Here is a 26,857-nt window from a genome sequence, read left to right on the forward strand (position 1 = left end):
AGTACGGCATCTTTTCTCACACTTAGGAGCCTAGATCCTTGAGGTTTTGCCCCCATGATTCTCATGTCCTTCTGCATACATATATAAGTATTACGATTACTTCACGTTAAATACTAACATTTTGGAACATAGAAGAATTCATTATGTGATTTTGTACTTGACTGGACAACTTCTTTAAAACTGGAAATTGCTCTTCCTGCATGCATATACACATAAAAACAAGCAAGTTAATTAGAAAAAAAGAAGAGTGAAACCCGAAAATAGAAACGAGATAGCATTTGGTCGTGAAAACAATAAGAAAAAGAAAGATACAAACGAAGATTTGTCTATATTTGTGGCAGGAGACACAAACTTGAGTTAACCCTATCTTCTCGGGAGAAAACGAGAAAGAGATGACTGCGGGTGAAAGGATTCAGTCAATTGTTGAGTGTAAATGAATACTAAAAGCTAGACAGAAGATAAATGAAGGTAGAAAAGATAACTTGGAAACAACACCTTAATTAACCACTCTTCAACTGGCCAAGTTATTCAATTTCGTTAGCATAGGCTTCCTTACATATGAAGGTGGAAAGATAACAGAAACAACACCTTACCACATGCCTCGTGGTCCTATAGGAACCACCATTGTCAATTACCTTGAAGAAGTTCATTATTGTCTTCCTCTTTGATACAATCCATTAAATTTTCTTAGCATGAGCTTTCTTATTGTGGCTTGAATCTTGGATTCCTATATAAAATGAAATCGATATTTCATGAAAATCTTACTACATACATACACAAAATTTTAACATTATGATACAATCTTACTTCAAAAGCAATTAGAATCATTTCAATAACAAATGATTTCTTTTTTTCTTCAATTGGATACAGGTTTCAAAGGCGTATGACCCAAAGACTCCAACCGTTATGTGGTAAACTAATAAAGTGACTAACTTAGTCACACAAAATGACACTTTAAGAGATCAAAGTAAAGATTTTTAAACTTTTAAGAGATCAAACCAATTTTTTGTAAAAAAAATGAAGGATCAAAAATATAATTTATCAAACAGAATATTATGACAAGATGTGACTAGCTATGCAAATAATCAAATATAATACAACTGGATACTTGCTTTTTGCCCTTGCATTATTGAGAGTTGCCTTCAACCATTGACAAAATCAATTTGTCTTGTTTAATCAATTGGGAATGTTTCACTATCCTACTTTGGAATGGGTTAATTTTCATATCCTATATCAGTGATTCAATGCATTAAAGATCCTCTTATGCCTATGGACTATGAAGAGTACTGCTTTTAGATTTAGGACCATCACGTAGGGTGCGTCACGCTAGTATTCGCACCCACATGATTAACGTTGCAAGGGAATGGAGGAAAAACATATACCATAACCTATAATTAGGGAGCAAGGATAAAGGACAATGCATGGAGCAATCCAACCTAGAAACCTACTATATCAAGCATATTGATCATTAATTAATTTGAAAAGGGATGAATAGTGTGGGAAGTGCGCAAACTTTGCCTTAAACAATTGGTTAATTGAATTGAAATAATTCCTTTTTAAATCATGCATGTTCATTGTAGCTAGTTGCTATCATGCTGAAATTTTTATATTTTGATGCTAACAGGTGACAAGCCTACTTAATAATTGAACTCCTCTTTGTTGCATGTGGCTTTGCTTCCATTTTTTTTAATGTGTTGAGATCGATATATAGTAGGACCAAGAAAAACAAACAGGCTACACACAGTTTAGAGAAGCCACTTGCGTAGAAGAGAAGAAAGGGTGCATGTGGTATAATAGTTCATATGGACTATGGACTATGAATATCTTTCGTAGAAAAGGGATTCTCAACTATGTTCCTAAGTACCAGTCAAAAAAAAAAACTATGTTCCTAAGTAACTACTACCATCATTGGTCATGTGCTCAATGTGCTACTTATCTGTCGCTTTATTCCTTTTTAATTAACAACTCGAATAAATTGCTTATAATTAACAACGGGTCTTGATGACTCTTGACTAATTAGCTTTAACCGCGCAGTTTTTAAGTTTGTTTCACACTGGAAAAGGTTTTTCCATAATTATCAAAAATAAAAAAAAAGGTTTTTCATATGTATCATAATTTGCTTAAAGCGGGCGTGATATGAGTAACGGGACATATCAGGAATCCTAAGTTTTTCTTTTCTTGTTATAACCTCTAATCAATTCCCATCAAAGAGACATAACGGGGAATGAAACAAGGTTCTTTGTTTTATTTTTTGAGGGAGAGGGAACCCCATCTATGCGGGGAACTCCATCTATTTGTTCTACTAAAAGATTAACATCATCTTCATCATAAAACTGATTAGAATTTAAGGGTACTCGATCTCTTTGCCATTTTTTTTTATTGTGTTTTCTAATTAAAATTAGAGATTTATCTTGTTAATCCTTTTTAATTTATTTTTTTTGTTGCATGTACAACTAAAGTAAAATTTTAATTTAACTCATAGGATTGATGCAATGGTATAAGATTAAACTACATTTACATGTTTAAAATAATTTATTCAACAGAATAATTATATTTAATTTTTTGTGAAAAATTCTCTTAGATCAGCTACAATCACGTATCATGGGTTATGACCTCTATTAATTTTTTATCCAATTGTTTGAAGGATATATGTGATTTCTACCTAGCTTAAGGCAAAAAAAAAGAAAGTAAAATTCCAATTTTGATTTGAAAATATATAACACCAAAAGTACCTAAAGTTAGTTCTTAAACATAATTATAACTATAACTTCATTTTCTGTTGTTTCTATATATATATATATATATATATATATATATATATATATATATATTACCTTCACGTGAATACTTTGTGAATATTCCTACAAAATGGGCAGATATGCGGAGAAAAAGAAATTGCAATCGAAAATATTTTTTTAATTTCTTACCGATAACCTTTATAGGAACTAATTAATTTCACTCCATACATGAATATGGATTCTAATTATGGGTGGTGAATATTGAATAGATCAAATTTGAGTATATAAAACTACAAAATTCACGCACAAAATATATCTGCTTCAGTGCTTAGTTAATTATTGATTTGGTTGAGAGGATTTAGAAGTATATGGCATTAGATGCATGTAACCTTATTTTTAAATGCCATATGGTAGGTATGATTGATAAAAGATAAATGTAGCCGAAAGCATTTATGGTTCCAAAATCCAAAGTATGGCCAAAATATGGATTTAGCCATTTTGGGAATATCCTCCTTCCACAAGAAATGGTCCTCTATGAAGCGCGTTGCAGCTTTTTCTCCGTTTAAATTTTCATCATATGTTTGTGAAATATTAATTTATGAATCAATCTCATCTATATCTGCATGGAAAGCAACTAGGCACTTATGACGTATCACCATCTCTTTGCTTTTCATCTACGTCCAAAAGCTACTTCACAAACGTGTGAAAAAGTCTCAAGCCCCGTAATTTAGACTCGTTGCTGAATTTGCAAGAAAGTAGCTTGCCTCCGTCTTTTTTTTCTTTCCTTTCTTCTCTTGTTAGCAAATGCTACACGAGGAGGAATACAGAAAAAAAAAAAAATAAATCATACCGCAGGAATTAAGGGCCAGTGCCTTTGTGGGGCTATTAATTAACTAGTCTTTAGATTAGTTTTTTTATATCCATAAGAATTATAAATAAATATCAACTGCTTTATAATAATTTATTTAATTAACTGAATTAAACTTAATTAATTTTGAATTAGAATGAATTAAGATTCTCTCATAAATTTTTCAATAAACACTTGAAGGAAAATAAAATAAAATAAAATAAGTTTTTCTAATAAATTAAAAGTAAAATATGCATAAGTTAGTTTATAGAATCTTTTTCAATTAACTTTTTTCAAAAGTTGTTTTAATTTATGTATGACTATGAGCTGATTTTAATTTATAAAAAAAATAATTAATTAATTTTTCTTATTTTCTTTTCAACAAGTACATATTAAAACATTTATCTAAAATACGGGGATACAAATTTAACGTCATGTTATCAGATCGAGAAATGCTTTTAGTTACTGCAATAACTTTATCTTTTCTTATGTCATGCTTCTAGAAGCAGATTAACAGGTTGGAACAAGTGGTTTACTTACCCTAATTAGGAGTTAAGTGCTTAACAAGACAAACATTGTATGTTAGTGCAAGACCTAGGTCAATATATAGTCATACTTGGAGCCAAGACAAACTTTTAATTAGTACTTTAAGATGGACGAATTGTTTGTCTGTTAGGTAGGGAATGTGATTTAAATTGTGTAGGAAAAGAAATAAAGTAGGTAACGACTAATTTTTAAAACAAGATTATGAAAAATATACGAATTTAGTTAATTATCACTTTTGACCGATGCGGAGTTGTAAACAGTAGAACCTTCAAATGTATATATCATTCATTCATTGTATTATTTTATTTTGACAGACATTATGCTAGCTATTTAAAATATATAAATGTTTTTTTAGGGAGTAAAATATATACAAATGTTCAAGATAATATATTAAAATATATACAAATTTTATACACATCATAGAAAGATAATATCAAATGATTAAGGTGGTTTGATTAATTAATTTCATATTATACAAAAAATTATTAAGTTGTATAAGTACAAATTAAGATATATTTGACACCAAACATCATCCTATCCTTGTGAAGTGGTATATGGTAAAAATAAGTCAAAAGGTGTCAACTGATCCTATTTCTACGAGAATATTACACTATTAATAATTTTATATAAATTATAAATTTTATTGATTCAACTGTTTAATTACAGTTTATAATTATATATTACTTTAATTATTTGTGTCAAAATTTATTAAAATCGAATAATAATAAAAATTAATCAAATTATTTATATATTATATATTTTAAAAATATACTATGTTAATTTTGATATTTATGAATGTGATATTACATAATTTTTAATTAATGTAAATTAATAATATATTTTAAAAAGTTAATATAAAAATGTGGGTGATTAATTCAACTAAAATATAAAAATCATATACAAAAAGAGAAAAAAATGAATTTAAAATTGTAAAAATCTTAAGCCTAATTAATTCAAAAAATTTAAATTTTAAAAAATAAATTAAAAATGAAACCTATCTTATTCTAAAAACAGTAATCCGGTATTAAACCGAAGACCTTATTCGTATATTATAGAGGATTCGACTACTTGAATTTAATTCCAATAAGACTAGTGACAAAAATTCTTTATTTATTTATTTTTCATTCCACTAAAGCTAATAACTTGATTAAGAAAGGAAGATGACAAAAATTTAAGTATAAACACTAAGGGTGTTTTTGTTTAACGAACTAAATTATATTTTTGAGAATGATATTCTGTGAATAAAATGACTGAAAATTTTATTTTTATCCACGTGTTTGGTAACTACTTAATTACTTAACATTCCATTCAGCACAAAATAAACCACTTAACATTTCTTGAAATATTTTAAAATCTATTTTAATTAAAAATAAAATAAAGTGAATTTGGGAGATTATTTTAAAAAATAACTTCTATTTTCATGAGAATATTGGATCCCCATCGTTTTATATGGAAACAAATAGAGAAAAAATCATGTGCGTAATCTATATTCCTAGAAATAGATTCTGAAAATATTTTTTATTACTTATATCAAACACATAAATGATATATTTCCAAGAAATAAATTTGCATGACTCGAAACAGACGCAGCTAACATTAAAATAAATCAATTCTTACCCGTATAAGAAAATTTTAAAAGTTGTGACTGATCACTATTAACAATTAGGTACGCGACGTATATGTTTAAAAAATGAAAGCCTATTTGTTCTAAAGTTAAAGTTGCATCTAGTTCAATGATTGAACTCATTATGAGTAAAAGTAAAAGTAACAAGATAAACTGCACTTAATTTCATTCACAGAAATTAATAAGAAATCACAAACTCAACATGATTCGTGATAATCTCACTGATCAGTAATGTCCAATTTCATATATAAGAAATTAAAGGCCCGTCGTTTTGATATATTTCATATTTTTCAGTTAATACACAATATTTTTTTTAAAATATTTATTGAATATTAAAAATTGCAAGAAGTTAAAATAATACGTTCAAACAAATTTTTCATATTAATTTAATAATGATTTTGGCCTGTTTTAACTAATTCTTCAGTGCTTATCATCTAATTTTCAAATTATTCAGTTATTTTGAGTTAAATGAATTGGACCCTTAATCTATTAAACATATCATTAGTGTCTGTTTGGATAGATTCTAGCAGTATATACGCTTTTTCATGTCAAATCCGCTACTTATGTTGCTATGGTTAGACGGCGTTATTTATGTGGGACAAAACATGGTTAGAAGTCTAGTATTTTAAAAAACATATAGGAGTGAAAACGCTTGAATCAGTTGAATCGGGAACCAGTATCTTAATTGGTTTGGTCAAATTAGTCCAAGATTGATGTTGAGCCGTTATAGAGAATCAGTATAAAATTGAATTTTTTTTTCTTCAATTTTTCCATTTTTTTAGTTTTCTAAATTTTTTTATTTAATATAAAATATTCTTAAGATAAATCAAATATGCACTTAAATATTTCATATAATATTTATGAATTATTTTTTCAACTATTATTAATTTTTATCTTATAAAACATGTATAATTTAGTCATTTATATTAATTTATAATATTTTAGGTTGTAATTTTTTTATAATTCTATATTATTCTATCATTTAAAATACTATATGATATTAAAAAAACATAAAATTAATTTAACTGCAGTTAAATCATTAAACCTTAAATGAGTACTAATTCAATCATCCAATCATCGATCTGATTTTAAAAACATCTGCAATACAATTACTTAAAAATAATCAGATGTTAGTTAATGAAAATTATCGTTAAAGTATTTGATGTGATGTTTTTTTTTTTTATAAAAGCTCACAACTTTAAGATAAAAAAAAACTTATTTAAATAGTTATGAATTATAAATGCTCTTAATTGATGCAGACAGTTATTTTTTATGATTTCTGCATGATATTTTTAAAATCAATATTAATTTTTAGTTAAAAAGATAAAAAAATAAATTTAGAAAAGTATGAATCCATGTTTAGTTAATTCTCGCCAATCGAGTAAAGAAATTTCAGAGAAAACGACTATATTTTTTATTTTCCGTTCGTGTCGTCCAATGAGACAAGAACTGCATCTAACTCTAAGGAATACACGGGGTTCATCGCAGAAGTAAATAAAGAATTAATGGTTAAGAAATTTAAAATACTTTATTTTTATTTTTATTGAGATGTATAAAATTATATTATTTATGATTTATTTAGACACTTTTATGATTTTGAAGATAAATATTTTTTTTTTAATTTTTTTATCTGATGCTCTAATTAATTAAGAATACTGACATTACCGGAAGTAATACTAACAGATTATGAGAAGTGTATGTGTCAATGATTAAAGCTAATAATCTTGTCATGCCTCTTTAAAAGTTAAAATCGATCCGTGAGCTCGACTACCATCTAATTCTAATTAATGTTAATTTGATTACTCACTAGCTAGTTTAATATATAATATCATATACTCATTAATTTTATTTAAGCAAAAACAGAAACGGCACACGTGACTATATAACAAACAGTTAACGCGACACTAATTTTTACAATAAAATACACTTAATTAACTAAAATTATTTTACGAAGGGAATTTATCGAATGAAGCTAATTTATGAAATTAAAAGTTGTTAAATAATTAAAGAAAATAGATAAATTAAAACGTTAATATATTCATTCGAAAATATATTTAATTAAATATTAACAAGTCAATTTTTAAATAATAATAATAATAACAATTGTAATTACTAGAAAGGAATGTGAATAGGAAAATGTGAGTCCAACTCCCCCTCTCCTTAATAGGATATTAAGCAAAAGCGAACTAGGAAAATTGATGTTTGTATACTCCAACATACACCTTCATAGATATAAAGGAAAGAGAAATTAAAGAGTGAGATGGTGTTATGAATGACGTGAAAGGAAAAAAAAAAAAGAATGAGTTAGAAAGTGGAGATAATTTTGAAGTACATGAATACTAAACATACTAGAAATTTTGGACAAACACAGTAATCAGCACACTATTATACGCTTACTATAGGGATAATATGATAAATGACATGTTAATATAATTAAAATAAATTTTAATATTTGTTGTTGTTGTATTTTATATATATGGCCGGATTTAAATTCAGTTCCTTATGTTATTGTCTTATGACTAATCATATAGATCAAGAATACCAGTTACATTATTTTGAAGTTATTACTAATTGATGTGAGTTTTTTTTCTTTCCAATAATACTTATATATATATTTTTTTCTGTTTTTCTTTTGTCTCTCCAAATTTTGAATAGTAGTATTACTATTTGAGGTGTATAAAAATAATTTTGGAAACAAAAAGGGAACGTACGTGAGTGAAAAACAAAAAATGTGACATTAACTTTGTCGATGCAATGCCTAGGAGTACACAGTGCACTACGAAATTAAATGCATGAAAGCTTGACGCCGTCTAAGACGCAGTAGTAGTAGTAGTAGAGAGAGAGTGGTCCCCGAACATGTAAAGCAGCTTATCATCTTCACCACACAAGTCCCCATAATACAAAGACAAGAGCCAATGGCAGTGTGCTCGATCTTTTCACTACTTTCACCAATATCTCCATTGCCCATCAAAGGTGGAACTTAATTGTGTGTCATCGACTACTGTGAACCATCTTCATTCGATTTCGGAGCCTAAATTAGGTCATAAATCAAACCCAAAAACACCATGAAAGGAAACAAGAAGCCTTATCTAGTTGCGATCCTCATAGAAGCCATCTATGCTGGCATGTTTCTTCTCTCAAAAGCTGCATTTGACCATGGCATGAACAATTTCATCTTTGTCTTCTATAGACAAACCGCAGCCACCTTATTCCTTATTCCTTTCGCTTTCTTCTTTGAATGGTATGCACATGTACAACACAACTAACATCAACACATGAACATATATATTACATACATGTATCATGTATGTATATATATGTCTAGCTAGCTAATGATTTGATTTTTGATTGTTGAAAGCAGGAAAACTGCACCCCCTTTGTCCTTCGTGACCTTCTGCAAGATCTTCTTCCTTTCTTTCCTGGGGTATGTCCACATATATATTCAATTGTTGCTATTATGATTAGATCCTAATATACCAAAGTTGGAGAGTACTGCTATAAATATAAAGCTAGCTAGGTTTAAACTTGACGTTATATATTCAATCAAAATGTGATTCACATGATACTATTGTTTGATTCTTTTTGAAAATTCATTAAAACTGTCGGTGGTTGCTATTAAAAATTTAATTCAGGATTACTGCGAGCTTGGACATATATGGTATTGGTCTTATTTACACTTCTGCTACTTTAGCTGCTGCTACCACAAATTGCCTTCCAGTCATCACCTTCTTCTTGGCGCTCATACTCAGGTAGAATATTGCTCATATATAATTAATTGCTTGTATTTTATTAAATTCAATTATAGTTAGTTTTCCCACCCTAACTCAACCTTAAATTGGACTTTAATTAAGTCCATCTGAAAACCGCAATTTATAAAAAGAAAAAAAGTGTTCGTTTCTTTTATTGTCAAATACTAAAATCAAATATTGTTCGATCACTAGTGGAGATTTTGCTGGTGACTAAGATTCATGGATTCTTTATGAACAACACAATTGAGGCACCTAAAAGCGGTTCATAAATCATAACTTTAGTTTAAGTGTCCTCTTATTTTTACTTTCTCGTTTGGATAGTAAAGCATCAGATTTAACGGATGTAGTAGTACTAGACAGGTGATATAAACAAAAACAATTGCATGTCTAGCAAAGTATCTTGTTACCAAAAACTAAAATGGAGCAAAATTGTAAACCTTGCCTAAATGGAAGAGATAATCGGAAGAGAACTAATATATACATATCTTTTTTATATCAAATATCAATGCCTAACATATATAACCTATTATACCTTTTTTTCTTTCTCTTCTCTCCTTTAAATGTTGAATAGAATTTGATGTCTACCAAAATATCTTTAATTGTGTTTGCACTCAATTGTCTCTCTTAAAGTTTACATGTGATTAAAAACAGACGTGAGATATAGGTGTGGCTAGCGATTAAAATACTCTGGGTGAGAAGGATAAGTTAAAAAAATGCCAGGAAGAACACTTGTACTCCCTCTAATTAAATTAAAATATCTTCTTTGTCTACTAAAAAAGAAAGTCGCCCATGAGGAGATTTTTCCTAGCAAAATGTATTATTAATTACGTGGTCACTTCTCTTCTCAGTACTACAAAGCAAAGACTTGAATTCAGATAAATAATAAAGGAAATATACATGTCGGTAGGGGTGTGTAAAAACTATTTCGATAAAAAAAATTGAACCGAATTCATTTTAAATTGTTTTAATCAGTTCAATTTTATATTCAAATAATCAAATTGATTTACAATCTGATTTAAAACAAAACTAGTTTTAAAAAATTAGTTTAAAATTAAAGTGATTTTTAATTAATTTTAAATTCGTTCTAAGATTGAACCAGTTTTAAACTAATTTTTGAATTAATTTTTTCAAATAAAAATTATTTAAATAAAAATCAATTTGATAAACAAACTGATTTTATAGAAATAATTCAATTAATTGAATAGATTTTATAAAATAATATATTTTTTTAATTAATTATAAAAAACTAATTCAATTTAAATTTAATTACAATCTGATTCAATTTTAGGAGTTAGACACGGATATAAATCAGGCTTTTTGATGGTACCTTCATGTCGGGTGACGAAACTTTCAAGGACAAACGACCCTTGAAATTGTACTTCATTTTTCATTGAATGGGTAGGCCCTTTTTTGTTTCAGAATATGAAGTTTGGACTTTGGAGTCATGAGGCTAAAATTCAATTTCATGCTAATTTTGTGACAACATTTATTAGTTTAGTACAATTGTGGGTTGCTCTGACTAGGTCTTGGCGTTTCTAACTCTGAAAGTGAATACACTCATTTTCATTGTTCAGCTTTGGGAATGTATTGTGCATGTAGTGAGTAACTTTCAGATTGGACCAGTTAGTAGCAGCTAACAAGGTCCATGTTTGTGCTCAGCTTTTGCAGCCACAGTATGCTATCATGCATGGTTGTGCCTTGTTTGTTTTCAAGGGAAACGACAATTTCTTAAAAGATGAAAAAGTCCATGTTGTACGTAGACACGTGCGTTAATTTACATATCTATGTCCATGCAATGCCGAAAATATATGATACTACTAAATAGCTTGTTTGGTTTCACCTTTTAGATATAAATTTTAGAAGTTAACAATTATAATTTTCACGTCCTAAACATGATTCTTATATTCTTAACGTGTTTCAAAATATGACAAAAGTGGTTAAAAATGGATCAATTTAAACCGAGACATTAATTTTATTAGGTGTTTCAACATTCACTAAATCCGTTATTATACCTCACATAAGAATTTGGTTTGTTTCAGGATAGAAGATTTGAAAGTAAAGAGTGCCCGCGGGGTTGCTAAGTTGGTTGGTGTAGTGGCATGCTTCACTGGATCAGCAATCCTTGCTTTCTTTAAAGGTCCTCATTTGGAACTTTTAAGCCATTATCACCTTTTAGGGTACCATAAAAACCAACAACATCTGGGTCGTGTTGCATCTGGGTCATGGATAAAGGGTTGCTTCCTCTTGCTCCTCTCCAACACCTTTTGGGGAATGTGGCTTGTGCTACAGGTAAATTTAATTTCTTCGTGAACCTTAATTGTTACCAATTCATGATTCTTCATATCCTAATTAATATGATTCATTTTTTTTATCAACAAATACTAATTTTTAATATTGTTAGTTTTTATTAGTAAAATAATCAAATTTGCAATCTTTTCATTCTTTCTCCCATAATCATGTGACACACCTTATATTTCCTAATTAATAAGATTCATATCATTAATTAACATTCTTCTTGTTAATTGATTGACCAGACTTATGTCATAAAAGAGTATCCTTCAAAGCTGCTCCTCACGACTCTTCAGTGTTTCTTAAGCTCGATTCAGTCTTTGAGCATTGCCTTGGCCGTAGAAAGAGATATTGACCAATGGAAGTTGGGGTGGAACGTCAGACTCCTCGCCGTAGCGTATTGTGTAATCCTCTAACTAATTCTTCATAATTAAATTGATGATCATCTTTTTTTTTTTTCTGAGTAACAAATATTTTTTTATGAAAGCAAAAATCTCTATATTAATTTAATTGCTTAATAGTTAGGCCTGCTTAGTTTGTAAGACTGATGGGAACTAATTTATATATTGTGCTAGGGAATTATGGTGACCGGCGTAACATATTACTTACAAACATGGGTTATAGAGAAGAAAGGACCGGTGTTTCTAGCCATGGCAACACCACTGGCTTTGATCATGACCATCTTCTCCTCCGCAATTCTCTTGGGCGAGATCATAACTTTGGGAAGGTTATTATTATAACCCTGATCCCAATGCTTACTCCCTTTTTATTTTCCTTTCCCATGTCACCCATCACATTTAGTAAAAAGATAGTTTGACACTCCTTTTAGTGCATATACTCCATTAACGAAGAGAAAGATATGAATAAAACAGGACTGAAGAGTATTGGGGTGTAAGGACTACTTCCTCCAAGCTATTTTTAATAATTGCAAAAATTCATTTTGCATAACTTTTTACGCTTTCCAATCACACTTTGTTTTCACTTTATACAACTCTATCAATTTTTGACTTTGTTATACCTAAGATTTGGTGAGACAACACCACACAGCATATAGTTTATACATGTGTGATTCAGAAAAAGGAGTAAGAAGTTAAAGTCATCATAGGTAGAAGCTCTCCGACGGTAACTACTGGCTTCTAAAGTAATTTGTACAGCTGTTCACTTAAGAGCACCTGTATTTATAGTAGGTAGTATTCTCCTTTAACTAATTATATAAAGAAACTTAAATTTTGTTTCTTCTTTAATTGCACATTGCTAAGTACCTATATACTAATTAACTATGTGGCTGCTTTTGTTGTATGACCAGCCTTTTAGGCGGCATCACTTTGGTCATTGGACTGTACTGCGTGCTGTGGGGAAAGAGCAGAGAGCAAATGCCAAAAGCCTCGTTAGACTTGGAGGAGGCATCATCGGGTTAGAGTGGAGTGATTCACAAATCACAATTGTCATGACACGTGATATATATGTTAATAATAGATGAATAACAGTATGTAGTTTGAAATAGTGCCGAAAACATGTTAATAATGTATTAAGCCTGTGGAGATGTTCCAAAATCTAATTAAAGGCAGAATCTCCGACGACAACCTCTTCTTGACAGAAACACGGGTCAATGCCAATTATGTCTTTCCGATAATATTAGGTATGTAATGGCTTCATATCGTAGGAACTAGCTAGACTTTTAAATTTTCTCTCTTTTGTATTGGGTTGGTTATTCAAATATATGTGTTTTACAAATCCCGCAGTTGAAAATCAGTATAAAATTTGATAATGATAAGGATTGGCAGCGGAAATTGATGATGTTTTGGTATTTACGTTAAAGAAGTTGAACACTCTTGTAAATGTGATTGACATAAGAGAATTACTCAAATTTGGTTAATCAGATTTTCTCATCAACATTACTTATTAATAGATCGTATTAATAATATGATAATAAAAAAAATTATAAACATTTAACCTAAACAAGAAATTAAGAGTATATTTGATGCACATTGAAAATTAATATTTCCTCCATTTTTTATATAAGATTCAATTACATAATTTATTAAGATTAAAAAAATAATTAATTAAGTTGATAGTAATAAATTTATCTTAAATTTATAACTTTTTTTAAAAATATCTTTGTTATTGATACTCTTTTCTTTTAATTGTTTATCAATACATTCTTTCGCTTATTTTAATAAAAGTATTTTAGTCTAAAAATAATTAAAAAAATATTATAAATTGAGTCTTGTAATAAGAAATAAACATTATTTAAAGTTTAAGTCTTATAAATAGGATAATATAACAAATTGAATCACAAGATTATACTATATAATGTTTAGTATATACATGAGTAGTGAGCATTAATGATAATGCTGAGACCTAACTGTAATAATGATAAGTGTAATAATAATAGTGTTGATGAATACATGAGTTGGCTTAATGAAAAATTTGGATTATATGTATAATATCATAACTTTTTATTTTATTGTAACTTTTCTACACACAAAAAAATAGTTAAGGGTTAAATAACTCTTTGTAAAACTTTTTTGTTTGATTTTGGTCCTTTTTGTTAAATTGGGTCGTCAATTTTAACGGAAAAAATATATAGACAAAAAAACACCAAAAATTATAAGACAAAACAAAAAAACAACCAAAATTAAGGGGATGGAAACAAAAACAACTTGATATTATAGGAACCAAACAAGAATTTAACACGAACTTGTAAAAATTATAAGCTTGTTTATCTTTTTTTTATACTTTTATTTACAAATCTGTCACCTTTATTTTTTTATTTTCTGTTTTTAGAACTTTGTGCATAAAATAGTGAAAATAATATTTCTTTTATTTTCACTGTTTTCTGTACAAACTTTTGAAAGCAGAAAATATAAATTGAAAACAAGATGAAAACTTTGCAATTAAAAGTAAAAACAAAAAATATTTTTTAAGATAAATGGACTTTAAAATTTCAAACACTACAAATGTATTGATGGGGAGTAAAAGAAATTAAATCTACAGTGAATGTGGGTGTGCGTGCGTGTGTCTTGAGCCCGTTCTTTGGACATTTTTTTTTATAATTAATAAAATCATAAATGATAAGTTAAATACTGCACATGTTGTTAATGTCTAGTTTAAAGTTAATATTTTGTGTACATTGAGTTTTGTTTTTAATTTCTAACACTTGTTACTAAAATATGAGTGACAGTAAGATACTTTTTTATATTGGATAAAAATTATAAAAGAGAATTATTAAATAAGAAATGAAATCCATACAATTTTGTGATTTTTTTTAAAAATAATTAATGATAGAAAGTGTGTTAAAAATATTTTGCTAGTTGTTCACAATTCACGCATTCTATTTCATTTTTATTATTGTGTACTGCATCATATTTTTATATTTTATAATATAAACAACAACCTAAATTTTTTATTTAATTTACATTGATTAAAATGTGATACTCCCTCGATTTCAAAATTATTGATGTTTAACATTTTTCATATAAAATAAAAAGTAAGTATTTGAAGAGAATTAACATTTATTAAGAAATAATTTTATTAAAATATCTTTATTTTTTTCTTAATTTTAATGAAGACATTATTAAAAAAGTTAAGATAACATTATTTATTATAACATAAAATTTCAATATATATTTAAATATCTATTGAAAAGTGAGAACATCAATAGAAGGGAGTAAATGATAAGCTAATCCCACTTAGCCTTAGCTGACAGCACTATTTCCATGGTGCCAATGTGATTTTGGGTTTTACGCGAAAGGTTAACACCTGTCTCAGAAATGGTGCACTCAAGGCCGGAAGACTTGGAGACACATACAATGATGGCCGAAAGGCAAGAGAGAGGGAGAGGTAGACAAGTGATTTTTTTAGAGACATAAATTAGGTTTTTCCTTGTCCAATGACATGACATGAATCCTAATTTTAGGAGTAATGAGTACGTTAATCTTATAACAACTAGGAGTGGAAAGATAATTGAACCACTACCTAAGAAAAAGAGGCATGCAATGGAATTGGAAGTTAAGAAGTTATTTGTTGCTCTAAAGAATGAGAAACTACCCTTATATGTCATTAAGTTATCATTCTTCAGAATGAAGAAGTAGCAAAATGGTAGGCATTATGGGGAATTTTTATAGATCTTTAAGAAGTTGCAGATAAATACCCATTTTTTAAGACACTTGAACAAATACTCGTGTATACCAAATTCATGCAAGAGCTTCTGGCCAGCAAGAGGAGGCTTAATACTATTATCTTATAAAGGAATTTGTCTCCAAAATTGAAGGACCTTTGAAAGAAGTTTTATACTTCCCAATATGCTATCAACATGGTAATAGATAATATTCCCAAAACTTTTAAAATTTACAAGGATCAGAATCAATAATTTTAGGTCATGAATCTATATTACTATATTATATGTTTCTACATCTTCTTATTATTATGTAAAAGGGTGTGAATCTTTTATTTCCATGAGAATAAAATTTCGATTTTTTTCTTATTCTACTTCATTAATGTTTTTGTTTTAAATTAAAAAAGTAAAATATTTCAAATAATAATAAATATTTACTAAACATATTATTTCTCAGTAATAATATTCCCAAAGAATATTAGTCTAGGAAATATAATCAATTCTGTAAAACAAATTCCATGTAAAGATAGAGATAGGAATTCCTTGTATTTGAAAACCAAAAATAACTGGTTTGCTCAGTTTGATTCATGAAACATTCGTACACTACTTGTTTTGCACAAATTACTTGACGGTAATATTAAAAAAAGAAAAAAAGATTGAGGTCCTTGGAATTCCCCCTCGCAGATCAGGGATCCCAACAAAATTACAATTTACATTGGTGAATTTGACCTACCAATACAGATAAGCAATGATAGGATAGAAAAAAAGTGACTTGACAAGAACAAAAAATTGGTTCTTCAAACTATATATGAAAAAAAATAACACGAGGAAAATGCAGTTGGGAAATCTCACACAATGATTCGGTTGGGATGAACCAAAGAACAATCTGAAACTCTACAATGTTTCAAATTGTTCATGGCTCTCATTCAGATTTCAGGTTTTAGAGAATCTCAGCGCCAGCATCAACAGCCTTAGGTGCATTCTCCACCCCATTATGGCTTTTCTCTTCTGTGCTTGATGCAGCTTCCTTTGTTACCTTCTCAAAAGACTTGGCAGCAGTTGGAATTTCTTCAATTACTCTCTCCTCAGGCACAGGAGCCACCTCAGAGTTTATGCTCTCTACAATGAGAGTCTTAGTTTCTGAAGCATTCTTCTCTGATTCCCCACTTGGCTTACCTTCTTCTGATGGTTCAATAGGCTCTTCTTTGAGTTTGATGGGTTCAATGCTTTGTGTTTCCTCTGAAGGTGCCTCCATGGCCTCTACAAATTCTTCTTTCAGTGACTCGCTGCTTTGATTGTTTTCCTCTGAAGGCTTCTCAGCATCTGACTCTAGTTTCACTGTTTCCTTAGCTGGTTCATTGACAAGAGTTTCCTTTGAAGGGTTCTCAGCTTCTGACTCTACTATCATTATTTCCTTAGCTGGTTCATTGATATGAGTTTCCTCAGAAGGTTTCTCAGCTTCTACTATCACTGTTTCCTTAACTGGTTCATTGATATGAGTTTCCTCAGAAGGTTTCTTAGCTTCTGACTCAACTATCACTGTTTTCTTGTCTGGTTCATTGATATGAGTTTCCTCTGAAGGTTTCTCAGCTTTTGATTCTAGTTTCACAGTTTCCTTAGCTGCTTCACTGATATGAGTTTCCACTGAAGGTTTCTCAGTCTCTGACTCTAGTTTCTCTGTTTCCTTAACTGGTTCACTGATATGAGTTTCCTCTGAAGGTTTCTCAGCTTCTGACTCTCGTTTCACTGTTTCCTTAGATGGTTCATTGACATGAGTTTCTGCCTTCAAAGTCTCGTATTCTTGTTTTGATGATTCATTGTTTTTACTCTCCTCGGACAGCTTCTCCTCTGGCTTTAGAGATTCTTGTTTAACTGTTGGCTCATTGCTTTTAGTATCTTCCGCAGGTTTCTTGACCTCTAACACTTCTTCTTTCACAGACTCCTCAACTTTGTTTTTCTCATTTTCTGTGGAACCCCTTTTATCTTCATTCTGCAACACACACACACACACACACACACACACACACACCAAGTGATAAACCAGAAAAGATCAGAAAGTGCTAAGAAAGGCTTTATTGGATAAGCTTCGAGCAAGAAGAGTTGTTGCCACTAAATAGTCTCTAGTTTGGTTGATACAATCGTAGGAGCTGATGCAGATTCTTTGCTTCCGCGCCAAGCAGTAATCACATTCTGTTTACTTCCCCTTTTTTTCTTTTACAAATCAAAATAGATTTTGGGTGTATATGAATAAGTTAAGCACTAGCTTGATAAAAAGGTTATGAAATAAAATTTGTGTCTGACCTTAAATGTGAAACTCATTGAAATAAATTCAAAAGTTCTGATGTTCTTCTGTCTTTCTTTTACAATGGTTATTACTGTTTTACTATGCAGTTTTAGTAATGATTTTTTTTTTTTTTCTGGTTCAGAAACTTCAGGAATGCTCTTTAAATAATGGGTAGACAATTATGCTTGAATTCAGGAGGTTGTGTTAGGTAACTGAAATAATAATGCGGAAGAGTTGATGGGTAAATGAATACGCGCTTCCAAATTTACCTTTATATTCTGAATCAGTATGTATTCAAAATTTGAATGTATTATAATTAAATTTACTAACAATAACACGAGCAAGTCATGAATAATTTGATATTTCATTCATCATATCAATGCCTAAACCAAGTTAACGGAAAAGACCGGAAGTGGTAACTTTCAAGTTTCAACCAATATAAAAACAAACACTCAATCTAAATTAAAGAGATAAAAAAAAGTGTCGTGTTTACAGTTTTTTTTTTTTTTTTTCCAATTTTGACAATGAGTGCCACATTTATTGTGGTTTCTTTGTGTGTGTGGTGGGGGTGGGGTAAAAAGTTTTGGTGCACAGACTTTTGCCATCTTACTGCCTTATATACGTACTACTCTCTTTGGTTGAGATTCTATCAACTGAACATAAAGAAACCTACTACTCATAAATTTCACATACTCTGTTTGGGGAGATTCTCACGCTCTTTTTAGACTACTACTGTTCATACTAAAGATGAATTAACAAATCCCCGGAATTCGTGGCGGAGAACAAATTTAACTAGTCAGATTCAACTTTCAAGGCCTCTAATTTCGGAGGCAAAACATGCTAAAAATCCGGTTAGGGAAAACCATGGTCTAATTATTACCCATAGCATAGAAAACTCACTTTACTCCAGGCATTATATGTACGGGACTGGAGACCCACACCACCTACCATGCATATGGACATGATAATATTTCTAGGTCCATTCCGTCATGGTCAAACTTTTGACGCTTTAATATTTTTGTTCTTTTTTTTATAAAAAAAAAATAGGTATTCTTGATAGATCAAATTCATGACCATATACTTAAGAAAGTTATCTATTAATCATGTTGTTTAATGTTTTTTTTCTTGAATTTTTTAGGGAATATTTTTGTTCTTGTTAAAAAAGAAACTATAGTAATCTCATTATAAAATTTTAAAATAAGGTAGTTTGGTTTTTAAAAATGATTCATATCTTATTATTTATTTTCATTCTTACATCACTTTACTAATTTATCCACTGTTTCAACAATTTATATAAAATTAATAGTATTTTTTCTATTCTCTGTTTTATTATTTCTTACATAAACATTTAAATATAAAAAAAAATAAAAATCATATACTCCTCATAATCAATGTGTACTACAAAACTCTATGAATAAGCTTTTGTTTGAAATGATTGATGTTTCTGCTGAATAGAGACACTAATTAATTATAATGAAAGCATGAGAAGGATGATAGCGGTCAACGTGATCAATTGGATCCAGACGATTAGGGGACTCCAGGGACGTATTGTTGTATCCTTTTTTACATGCGCATGATTGGGGGTACCTACCAGTTACCCCTAAAATTTTGGCCATTAAACCGGGACAACGGTGATTTTGTTGGGTAAAGTCGTGAAGTGGACCAAGAATCAGTACGACAAAGTAGTCAATAATAAGTTAAAGATGTAAGGATTTCCTTTTCTTTTTGGGATGGAACGGAATGACACAAGAAAATCTGTTCATACGTCCAGCAAGCCAGAAAAGAAAAGTAGCAAATAACAAAATCCAATAATTGTAGCGCTATTCTCCATTTTATCAATTTATTAAAAAAAAGGCGAGAGAAAGAAAAAAGTTTAGAACAGGGAGTATTGGAAATATCTCCATGGAAGGACTCATAGAATCATTTTGGGGAAATTTGACTACGACTTTCTTTTATGCATAAGATGAAGATGATGGGATATACTTAGAAAAATGTCACAACTAAATAAAAAAGTTACCTTTCTATGGCAGCAGAAAATATTACTTCCAATTCCAACACGAAAACATAAAAAGTAAAGAGAAAAAGAATGTGTTTTAGTCCTATATTTTTGGTTAAACATGATTAATATTCCCTTTGTCATGTTGAAGAATTTGGTTATCAAACTTAAAAAAAATGTGAAAAATTCATCATGTTTATTAAAGTTAGGAGGATTGTAAGGAAACCAGCTTAACGGTAGAGACCTTAACTACGGTGGACCAAATTATTATAGAAACTAAAAACACATTTCTTCAAAGAATAATAAAACAAAAAGGTTGAAAAAGGGTTGAGATTGTGGAATTTGAGAGCGTACCTGCTTGAACAAGGAGCTGAGAGAGCGTGGTTTGTTTGCTTGGTCGTCGTCAACAATTTCGTTGACATTAAGGTTGTTGTGGTCTTTGTGAGCAGCACCTTGTTCCACTTGGGGTACTTTGGTTTGCAGGGTGTCTTTGTTGTTGGGTTGTTGGTGTTCAGGTTCAGGTTCTGGTTCTGGTTGGGGTGCCTTGGGCTTTCCATCGGGATCGTCCTGGGAGACCTTCGGCTTAGTTGCACATCCTCCCATTGGATTCGTTTTCTTTGGTTCTCTCCGTACGCTTCTTTCTAGTTTTCAGTTTTCACCCCAAAAGAAAAAGAGTAGCGAAAAAGGAGGGGAATTAGGAGAGGAACGTGCGGGGAAATCAATGGTAGTGAGAGAGAAGAGCATGCGGTGTCTGTCTGGGCCTTGGCTCAAAAAGGTGAAGCAATTTAAAACGACAGTTTGTATGTAGTAGTTCCCCTTATCTGTTCTGCTGCCCCAAAGAAACCAATCACATTAACCAAACCCTCAATTATATATTCTCATATTTTATTTCCACCAAATCTTTACATTCTTCTTTTCTTTCCCATAGCTTGAAAAAAAAAACTATTATGAATGATTTTTTTTATGAGTATCTCTCAACTCATTGGATAAAAAATTATCCTACATATTATATGTGATTCTCGTTAGACCAAAAAAATTTCACACATAATTAAAATCAAACGCATATTATCTTATTAAATAAATCATTATTTACATGTGAATATAACAAAACATTATATGATTGTATCAACCTTTGTGTTGATAGCAATATTCAATACGGATAAAGCTATGACCGATAATATTGTTACTAAAAAACTATGAATGATAATATTCAGGTTAAATATTACTAATTTAAAACTCATAATATTAAATTCTTAATATTTTAGCTTTTATTTTCTTTACGAGTATAGTAAAATAGCTCATCAGTAGTTTAGTTAAATTTTACAATAATTATTAAATACTAAGAGATTCCAACAAATAAAAGTGAGACAAAAGAGTGTACTAAAATAATTTTTCTTTCACCTTTATTTATTTTTAGATTCAGATATATTTTTTAGTTTCTAATTAATTTTTAATTAATATGTTTAAATTTTTTATTTTTAATATTTAAAAGATATAAAAAACTGGTTCTAATTAATGATGAAGGAATGAAAACGTGCTATTTTTTAAAGATGGTTATTAAAAATAATAAAACTTAAAAAATTAAAGGATAAAAATATATTTTTAATCCTACTTTCAATCAAACTTGATTTTAGTCTTTATACTTTTCAATCAATTAATTTAGTCTCTATACAACATAATTTTAAAAAGATATTGTCTTTAGTCCCGGCATGCATACTGATGATCGAGAGATCAAATATGGACCAAATTTACTTATTTTGTAAATTATAGGGACCAAATTGATTAATTTGAAATTACAGAAATTATAACCAAGTTTTACTAAAAGTGTAGAAACCAAAAATATACTTTATCTTTTTTTAATATTAAAAACACATTTAAATTTTATCTTAACTTAAGAATTAATAATAAAACCACTAGGGTTAGTTTATATGGTGAGGGATTGGGGTAGATATATGGGGACTTAGGTTTGATCTTCATTGGCGCCTTGTACATAGAAAAATATAAAAGTCAGTAATAATATTAAGAGTTTAGTTTAATGCATTGTTAACATAATAATTTATAGCTATTACTTTACATTAATTGATTAATTATTGAAAATATAACTTTTAAATTAGTTACTCTGCCTTATGTGATATTAAATTCAAGATTAGGTAATAATTATTTAGAAAATTCATTAGATTATAATATTGATATTCCCATAAAACACGTATTGGTTAGTAGAAAGTGAGGATGTCACTGGCCGTAGAACAATTTTTCTATGTTTTCTACACATAGAAGTGGGCATTCCAGCTGGATGGGCGTTGTACGCATGGATGGACAGTATATAGGACAGCCATGTAGTGGACCCTTCGGTAGATGTTTGGTATTTTCGTTAGATAATAACATATATAGTAATCATTAGTTGATGTCACGCATTGGTTACTACTCGACAACCTCAAATGCGGACATTTTCATGAATATACTTACCCTAGCATTTCTCTCTCTCATGCACACAAACATACAAAAACAAAGCATGTCTTTGCAATGTGTTGATGAAAGGATTTAATCGTTGACTATTATAACTGATGTGTTTGGAATGAATGTGGATGGTGTGTCTGAAGTGGATTATATTGTTGTGTTTGACATAGATTAGGCTTAGGGCTGATCACTTGAGGAATATTGACTGGTGTGCTTCAATGCACCAAGATTCAATTTCATTTAAGGTGAATTGCTGCTCTAATATGGTAGAGACCTCCTCAAAAATAGGTGAGTACTTGTACAAGACACGTTGCCACTCAAATTAGTAAAAATCACATTAAAATGATAATGTATACTAAATGTTTACATAGTATAGTCATGTTAGTGATATTATAGGTATCTAGGTCTAGAATTTGATACCAAATGGGATTATAACGTTAGTTTGGTGGTGAAAAGAGGGAAAAAAAAAAGGAAAAAAATCATGAATTTAAATATTTTATTAATAAAAACTAACAAACAATATTGATAAATATTTTCTAGTTACATAAATAAATTTATAAATGTAAAAATCAAAAATATAAGGTGTGTTGGATACAGTTATTTGATTTTCAATTTTTTAAAAGTGAAGGAAAAAAAGCGACAATACAAAAAAGAAATTGCAAATAAAAAAGTTTATTTTTTAAATTTTAAATTCAAAATTATTATTTTTAAAATGGCTTTAATCAAAGAATTTTTTAACTCAAAGAGGTTAACATAATATAACATAATAGTGTAAGACTTTGATGCACTCACATGTGGTGGACAAAAAATTATTTAGGGAAACAATTCATATTCGATTTTTCTTATATGAAAAATTTCTTTAAATTAATGACAATCACATGTACCGCAACTAAGATTAGTCTCTTTTGGATCCAAAATCGAAAAAAAATAATTAGTTTTCATATTTTAAAAACAGAAAACAAATTTTAAAAATAAGAAACAAACACCCCATAAATGATCCTAGCTTTACATTACTTTTGGTAAATCTAACTATGGATTGGTTGCGACGAAATCCACGAAATGAGAAGAGAAAGCCCTGAGAGTGTGTTTGAATAAGGTAATTTAACTAGGCAATGTATTTTTTATAGATAATTAAATTCTTTTTTATTAAAAGTAACGATTTGGATGTTTTAGAAAAAGGAATTTCAAATTTTAAAAGGAATTTTAGTTAGTTGAAAAAATAGAATTTCAAATTCTATCTTCAAAGGAGTAAATTTGAAAATTATGTAAGAGTTCTCTCGTCTCTCTTTTCTCTCTCTCTAATTTGCGAGGTTCGTCACCAAGTGCGCCTTCGAGGTTCTGGAAGATGCCTTCGAAGTCCGCCAGTTCCATGATAGCATGCAAGGGCGACGCGTCTGCGAGTCGTGGTCGTGCACGGATACACGTTGGTCGCCGATCTCCCCCAGGCGAACACTCGGACGGCGCTGCCGCTTTGGAGCTAGCGCCAGAGGAGCGATGATCTCGGCACTTGCTTGTGACGTCGTTGCCGGAGCTGGAGCTGCAGTTTCCTCCGTGGCATCCTGTGCGGAGGGGATTGGAGATTCCGACGACGCGGCGGTGGATTGTTTTCAGGCTCTTCCGCCATTGTGGTTACAGTGGTTGTGGTGCTGTGCGCGGGATAAGGGAGATGGAGAATTTTCTGGTGCAATAGGATGCAATTTGAAGCTTTTTTTGAAGAGGGAGAGGTTGAGGTTAGGGGAGAGAGGAGAATTTGGGTTTAGTTTTGGTTTGAAATCTGAGACTGTCATTTGATGGTAATTTGGTAATTCTGTGATTATTGAAGAGAGAGGTTGTATCCAAACACATAATTTTAAAAATAAAAAAAATTTAAATTGAAGTATTTGAAATTCTCAAAATTTAAAATTATTTAAAATTTTAAATTGTCTCATCTAAACATGCTCTAAGGTTTGGGAGCGATGAAATTGGAAAGAAATATTCAAATATTTTGGTGGATTTCGTGACCCAATATATCACCTCTCAAGTGAAAAAGTTCATCAATAATTTGTACTGTTCACACAGTTTTACCGTAGAAAAAAAAACAACCCACTTAATAAAAGGATACATTAGTACTTTTATTGTAATTGTTTCTTCTCTTTATTTTATATATCATATTATTTTAATTCTAATATTTTTTACATATTTTTATTTCTCTCTTATCAAACAATTTTTATTTTATTTTATTTTTCATTTTCTTTCTTATCTACCTACTTCTCCTCTCTCTATCAAACACAACATGATATTGTGATTGATTGAAAAAAGCAAGAGAAAAATAAAAAAAAATTATATGACTTTCATGTAAGTTTCACGTCTACAATACTTTAATTCAAAAATCATTTTTATATTTTTTATTTTCATCTTCTCAACATAAACAGCATAAGCGAAGTTATTTCTCTTTCTAAACTGGTCTCTGTTACTTAGGGGTTAGAAGTTAGAACTTAGAATGCTTTGGGAGTTGTAGATCGCGTTGAAGAGAAAGAGTACTCACAAGTCACGATATATATGCACCCTCTGACGTTTGAATCATTGAAAATTCTATCAATTTTTTCATTACAAAAAAAAATAAGAACTTTAATAATTGAAGGTTAACAAATATTTGGTCCTGTTAGCCTATGCCGTTACTGTTATTAGACTTGTCATTTTCTTTTCCTAATTTATTTGGAGTTAAGATCTTCTCAATTTGTTCGAGAGTTTTTCAGTACTCAAAGTGTCTTTGATAATTTGGATTTTTCCTTATGATGTATTAGAAGTTGGGTTGTCAAGTCATTTGACTCGGCTAACTAAAATGAATGCTTCATTTTCATTAAGGTAGTAGGTAATTTTCGAATAGACTACAACATTTTAATATTTAACCAAATGAAAGAAATTTGTTTTACATTTTTTCATTAGTCTATTAACTCTTTTCAACTAATAACTAAACATAGAGGTGTTTATGTGTTATGAGTTATTCCTGGATCAGAATTGATCAAAATTAATTTGAACAATTTGAATTAGATCATTTATGTATTTTGGTTAAAATCTAATCCAATCGATCAAAATCATCAAAATCATTCATGTACAAGTTGAGTCACGAGTTTAGATTTATAGATCCGACAAAAATCGTAACGAACTTATCAAAATTTTTAAAGTTGTTTGGATTGATTTTAAATATTATTAATATTAGGATTTTAGGTGTTGAAAAATGCAAGTGTTGAGACTATTAAAATATTATTAAATATTATTAAGATATTACTTCCAGATATATTATTATTTGTTTCACTTTTTTTTCATATTTTCCTACCATGTTTATAATATTAATGGATCAAATTTTGTTCATTTGTTTCAGCAAATTTGATTGAAATAAATCTAGTTAGAACAAAGTTTATTGTAAGAAATTAGTTTGTAGGAAATAGTTGTGATTCAGGCTATTATAGTAAATCTCGTTAAAAAATATTTTGTTTTAATTTGTATTAATCTATTTTAAAATATGATGTTGATGGTATTAAATAAATCAATTTTACTACTTTGAGACATTTGATAATATTGTGCTAATTGTATTGTATATTTAGATGAATCATAATATAAAATATATAGTAATTCTAAGAAGAAGAAAAAAGATCAAATTTAAATGTGTAACTTATTAGTTCGAATCAAACCAAATTATTCATAAATGGATTAGGTTGAATTAAAAAAAATATTATAAAAACTGAACCGAACTAAATCGATTAAATTTAATTGGATCAGATTCTTAATTTGATCAAAATCTTAACCGGATAATCTAATAATCCAATAATAATTCTCTTTTACCTCGATTAAAATATAATAGAATAATTAATAAATATTAAAAAAACTCGTAAAAAAACTATATGAGTAGGATACAAACTTCAAAAAACAAATGAATCAAATTTATATTTTTTTGTTTGACCTACTTTTTCTGTTGAATTGTCGTTACCTGACCCGTTCTAGCCGTCTTTCATTCATCAATATATAGTTGAATCTTCTTTTCTATAACTAAAAAAATTTAGACGGCAAAAAGAAAGAAAAATATGTGATCTAAGAGAAAGCACGAATCAAGTAGAGCTGTCATGTTCGAGGGAAAAGGCAAATGTCGATCGTAGTTGTGGTGTGCTTATAATTACATTTACATCGTGTCGCCCATCATTCATCACGCTTGCGTCGTGTGTTCGCTCCTTAT

General features: G+C 29.6%; 2 protein-coding genes across 2 annotated transcripts; one reads left to right on the forward strand and one right to left on the reverse strand.

Moving 5' to 3' along the window:
- The first annotated feature begins 8,578 nt into the window (after window positions 1–8,578).
- On the forward strand, window positions 8,579–13,579 carry LOC114413197 (WAT1-related protein At5g64700-like). The gene is made up of 7 exons (XM_028377454.1): window positions 8,579–8,996; window positions 9,117–9,179; window positions 9,388–9,504; window positions 11,544–11,793; window positions 12,039–12,197; window positions 12,369–12,520; window positions 13,100–13,579. Exons 1-7 carry the CDS (start codon window positions 8,821–8,823, stop codon window positions 13,209–13,211), a joined length of 1,029 nt encoding a protein of 342 aa, XP_028233255.1. The 5' UTR covers window positions 8,579–8,820; the 3' UTR covers window positions 13,212–13,579.
- A 2,879-nt stretch (window positions 13,580–16,458) lies between these two features.
- On the reverse strand, window positions 16,459–21,020 carry LOC114413198 (translation initiation factor IF-2-like). Its single transcript, XM_028377455.1, has 2 exons — window positions 20,545–21,020; window positions 16,459–17,900 (listed from the first exon to the last, which is right to left on the reverse strand). The coding sequence occupies exons 1-2, from the start codon at window positions 20,791–20,793 to the stop codon at window positions 16,851–16,853; spliced, it is 1,299 nt and encodes a 432-aa protein (XP_028233256.1). The 5' UTR covers window positions 20,794–21,020; the 3' UTR covers window positions 16,459–16,850.
- Between the last annotated feature and the right edge of the window lie 5,837 nt (window positions 21,021–26,857).

Source organism: Glycine soja, chromosome 5, assembly GCF_004193775.1.
Source record: "Glycine soja cultivar W05 chromosome 5, ASM419377v2, whole genome shotgun sequence".
Lineage (NCBI taxonomy): Eukaryota > Viridiplantae > Streptophyta > Magnoliopsida > Fabales > Fabaceae > Glycine > Glycine soja.

Bases quoted from the DNA above. Each gene is read 5' to 3' on its own strand.
- LOC114413197 (XM_028377454.1), top strand. From the start codon at position 8,821: ATGAAAGGAAACAAGAAGCCTTATCTAGTTGCGATCCTCATAGAAGCC. The intron at 9,180-9,387 runs GTATGTCCACAT...AATTTAATTCAG, and splicing joins TTCTTCCTTTCTTTCCTGGG to GATTACTGCGAGCTTGGACA. The intron at 11,794-12,038 runs GTAAATTTAATT...TTGATTGACCAG, and splicing joins GAATGTGGCTTGTGCTACAG to ACTTATGTCATAAAAGAGTA.
- LOC114413198 (XM_028377455.1), bottom strand. From the start codon at position 20,793: ATGGGAGGATGTGCAACTAAGCCGAAGGTCTCCCAGGACGATCCCGAT. The intron at 17,901-20,544 runs GTACGCTCTCAA...TGTGTGTTGCAG, and splicing joins TCAGCTCCTTGTTCAAGCAG to AATGAAGATAAAAGGGGTTC.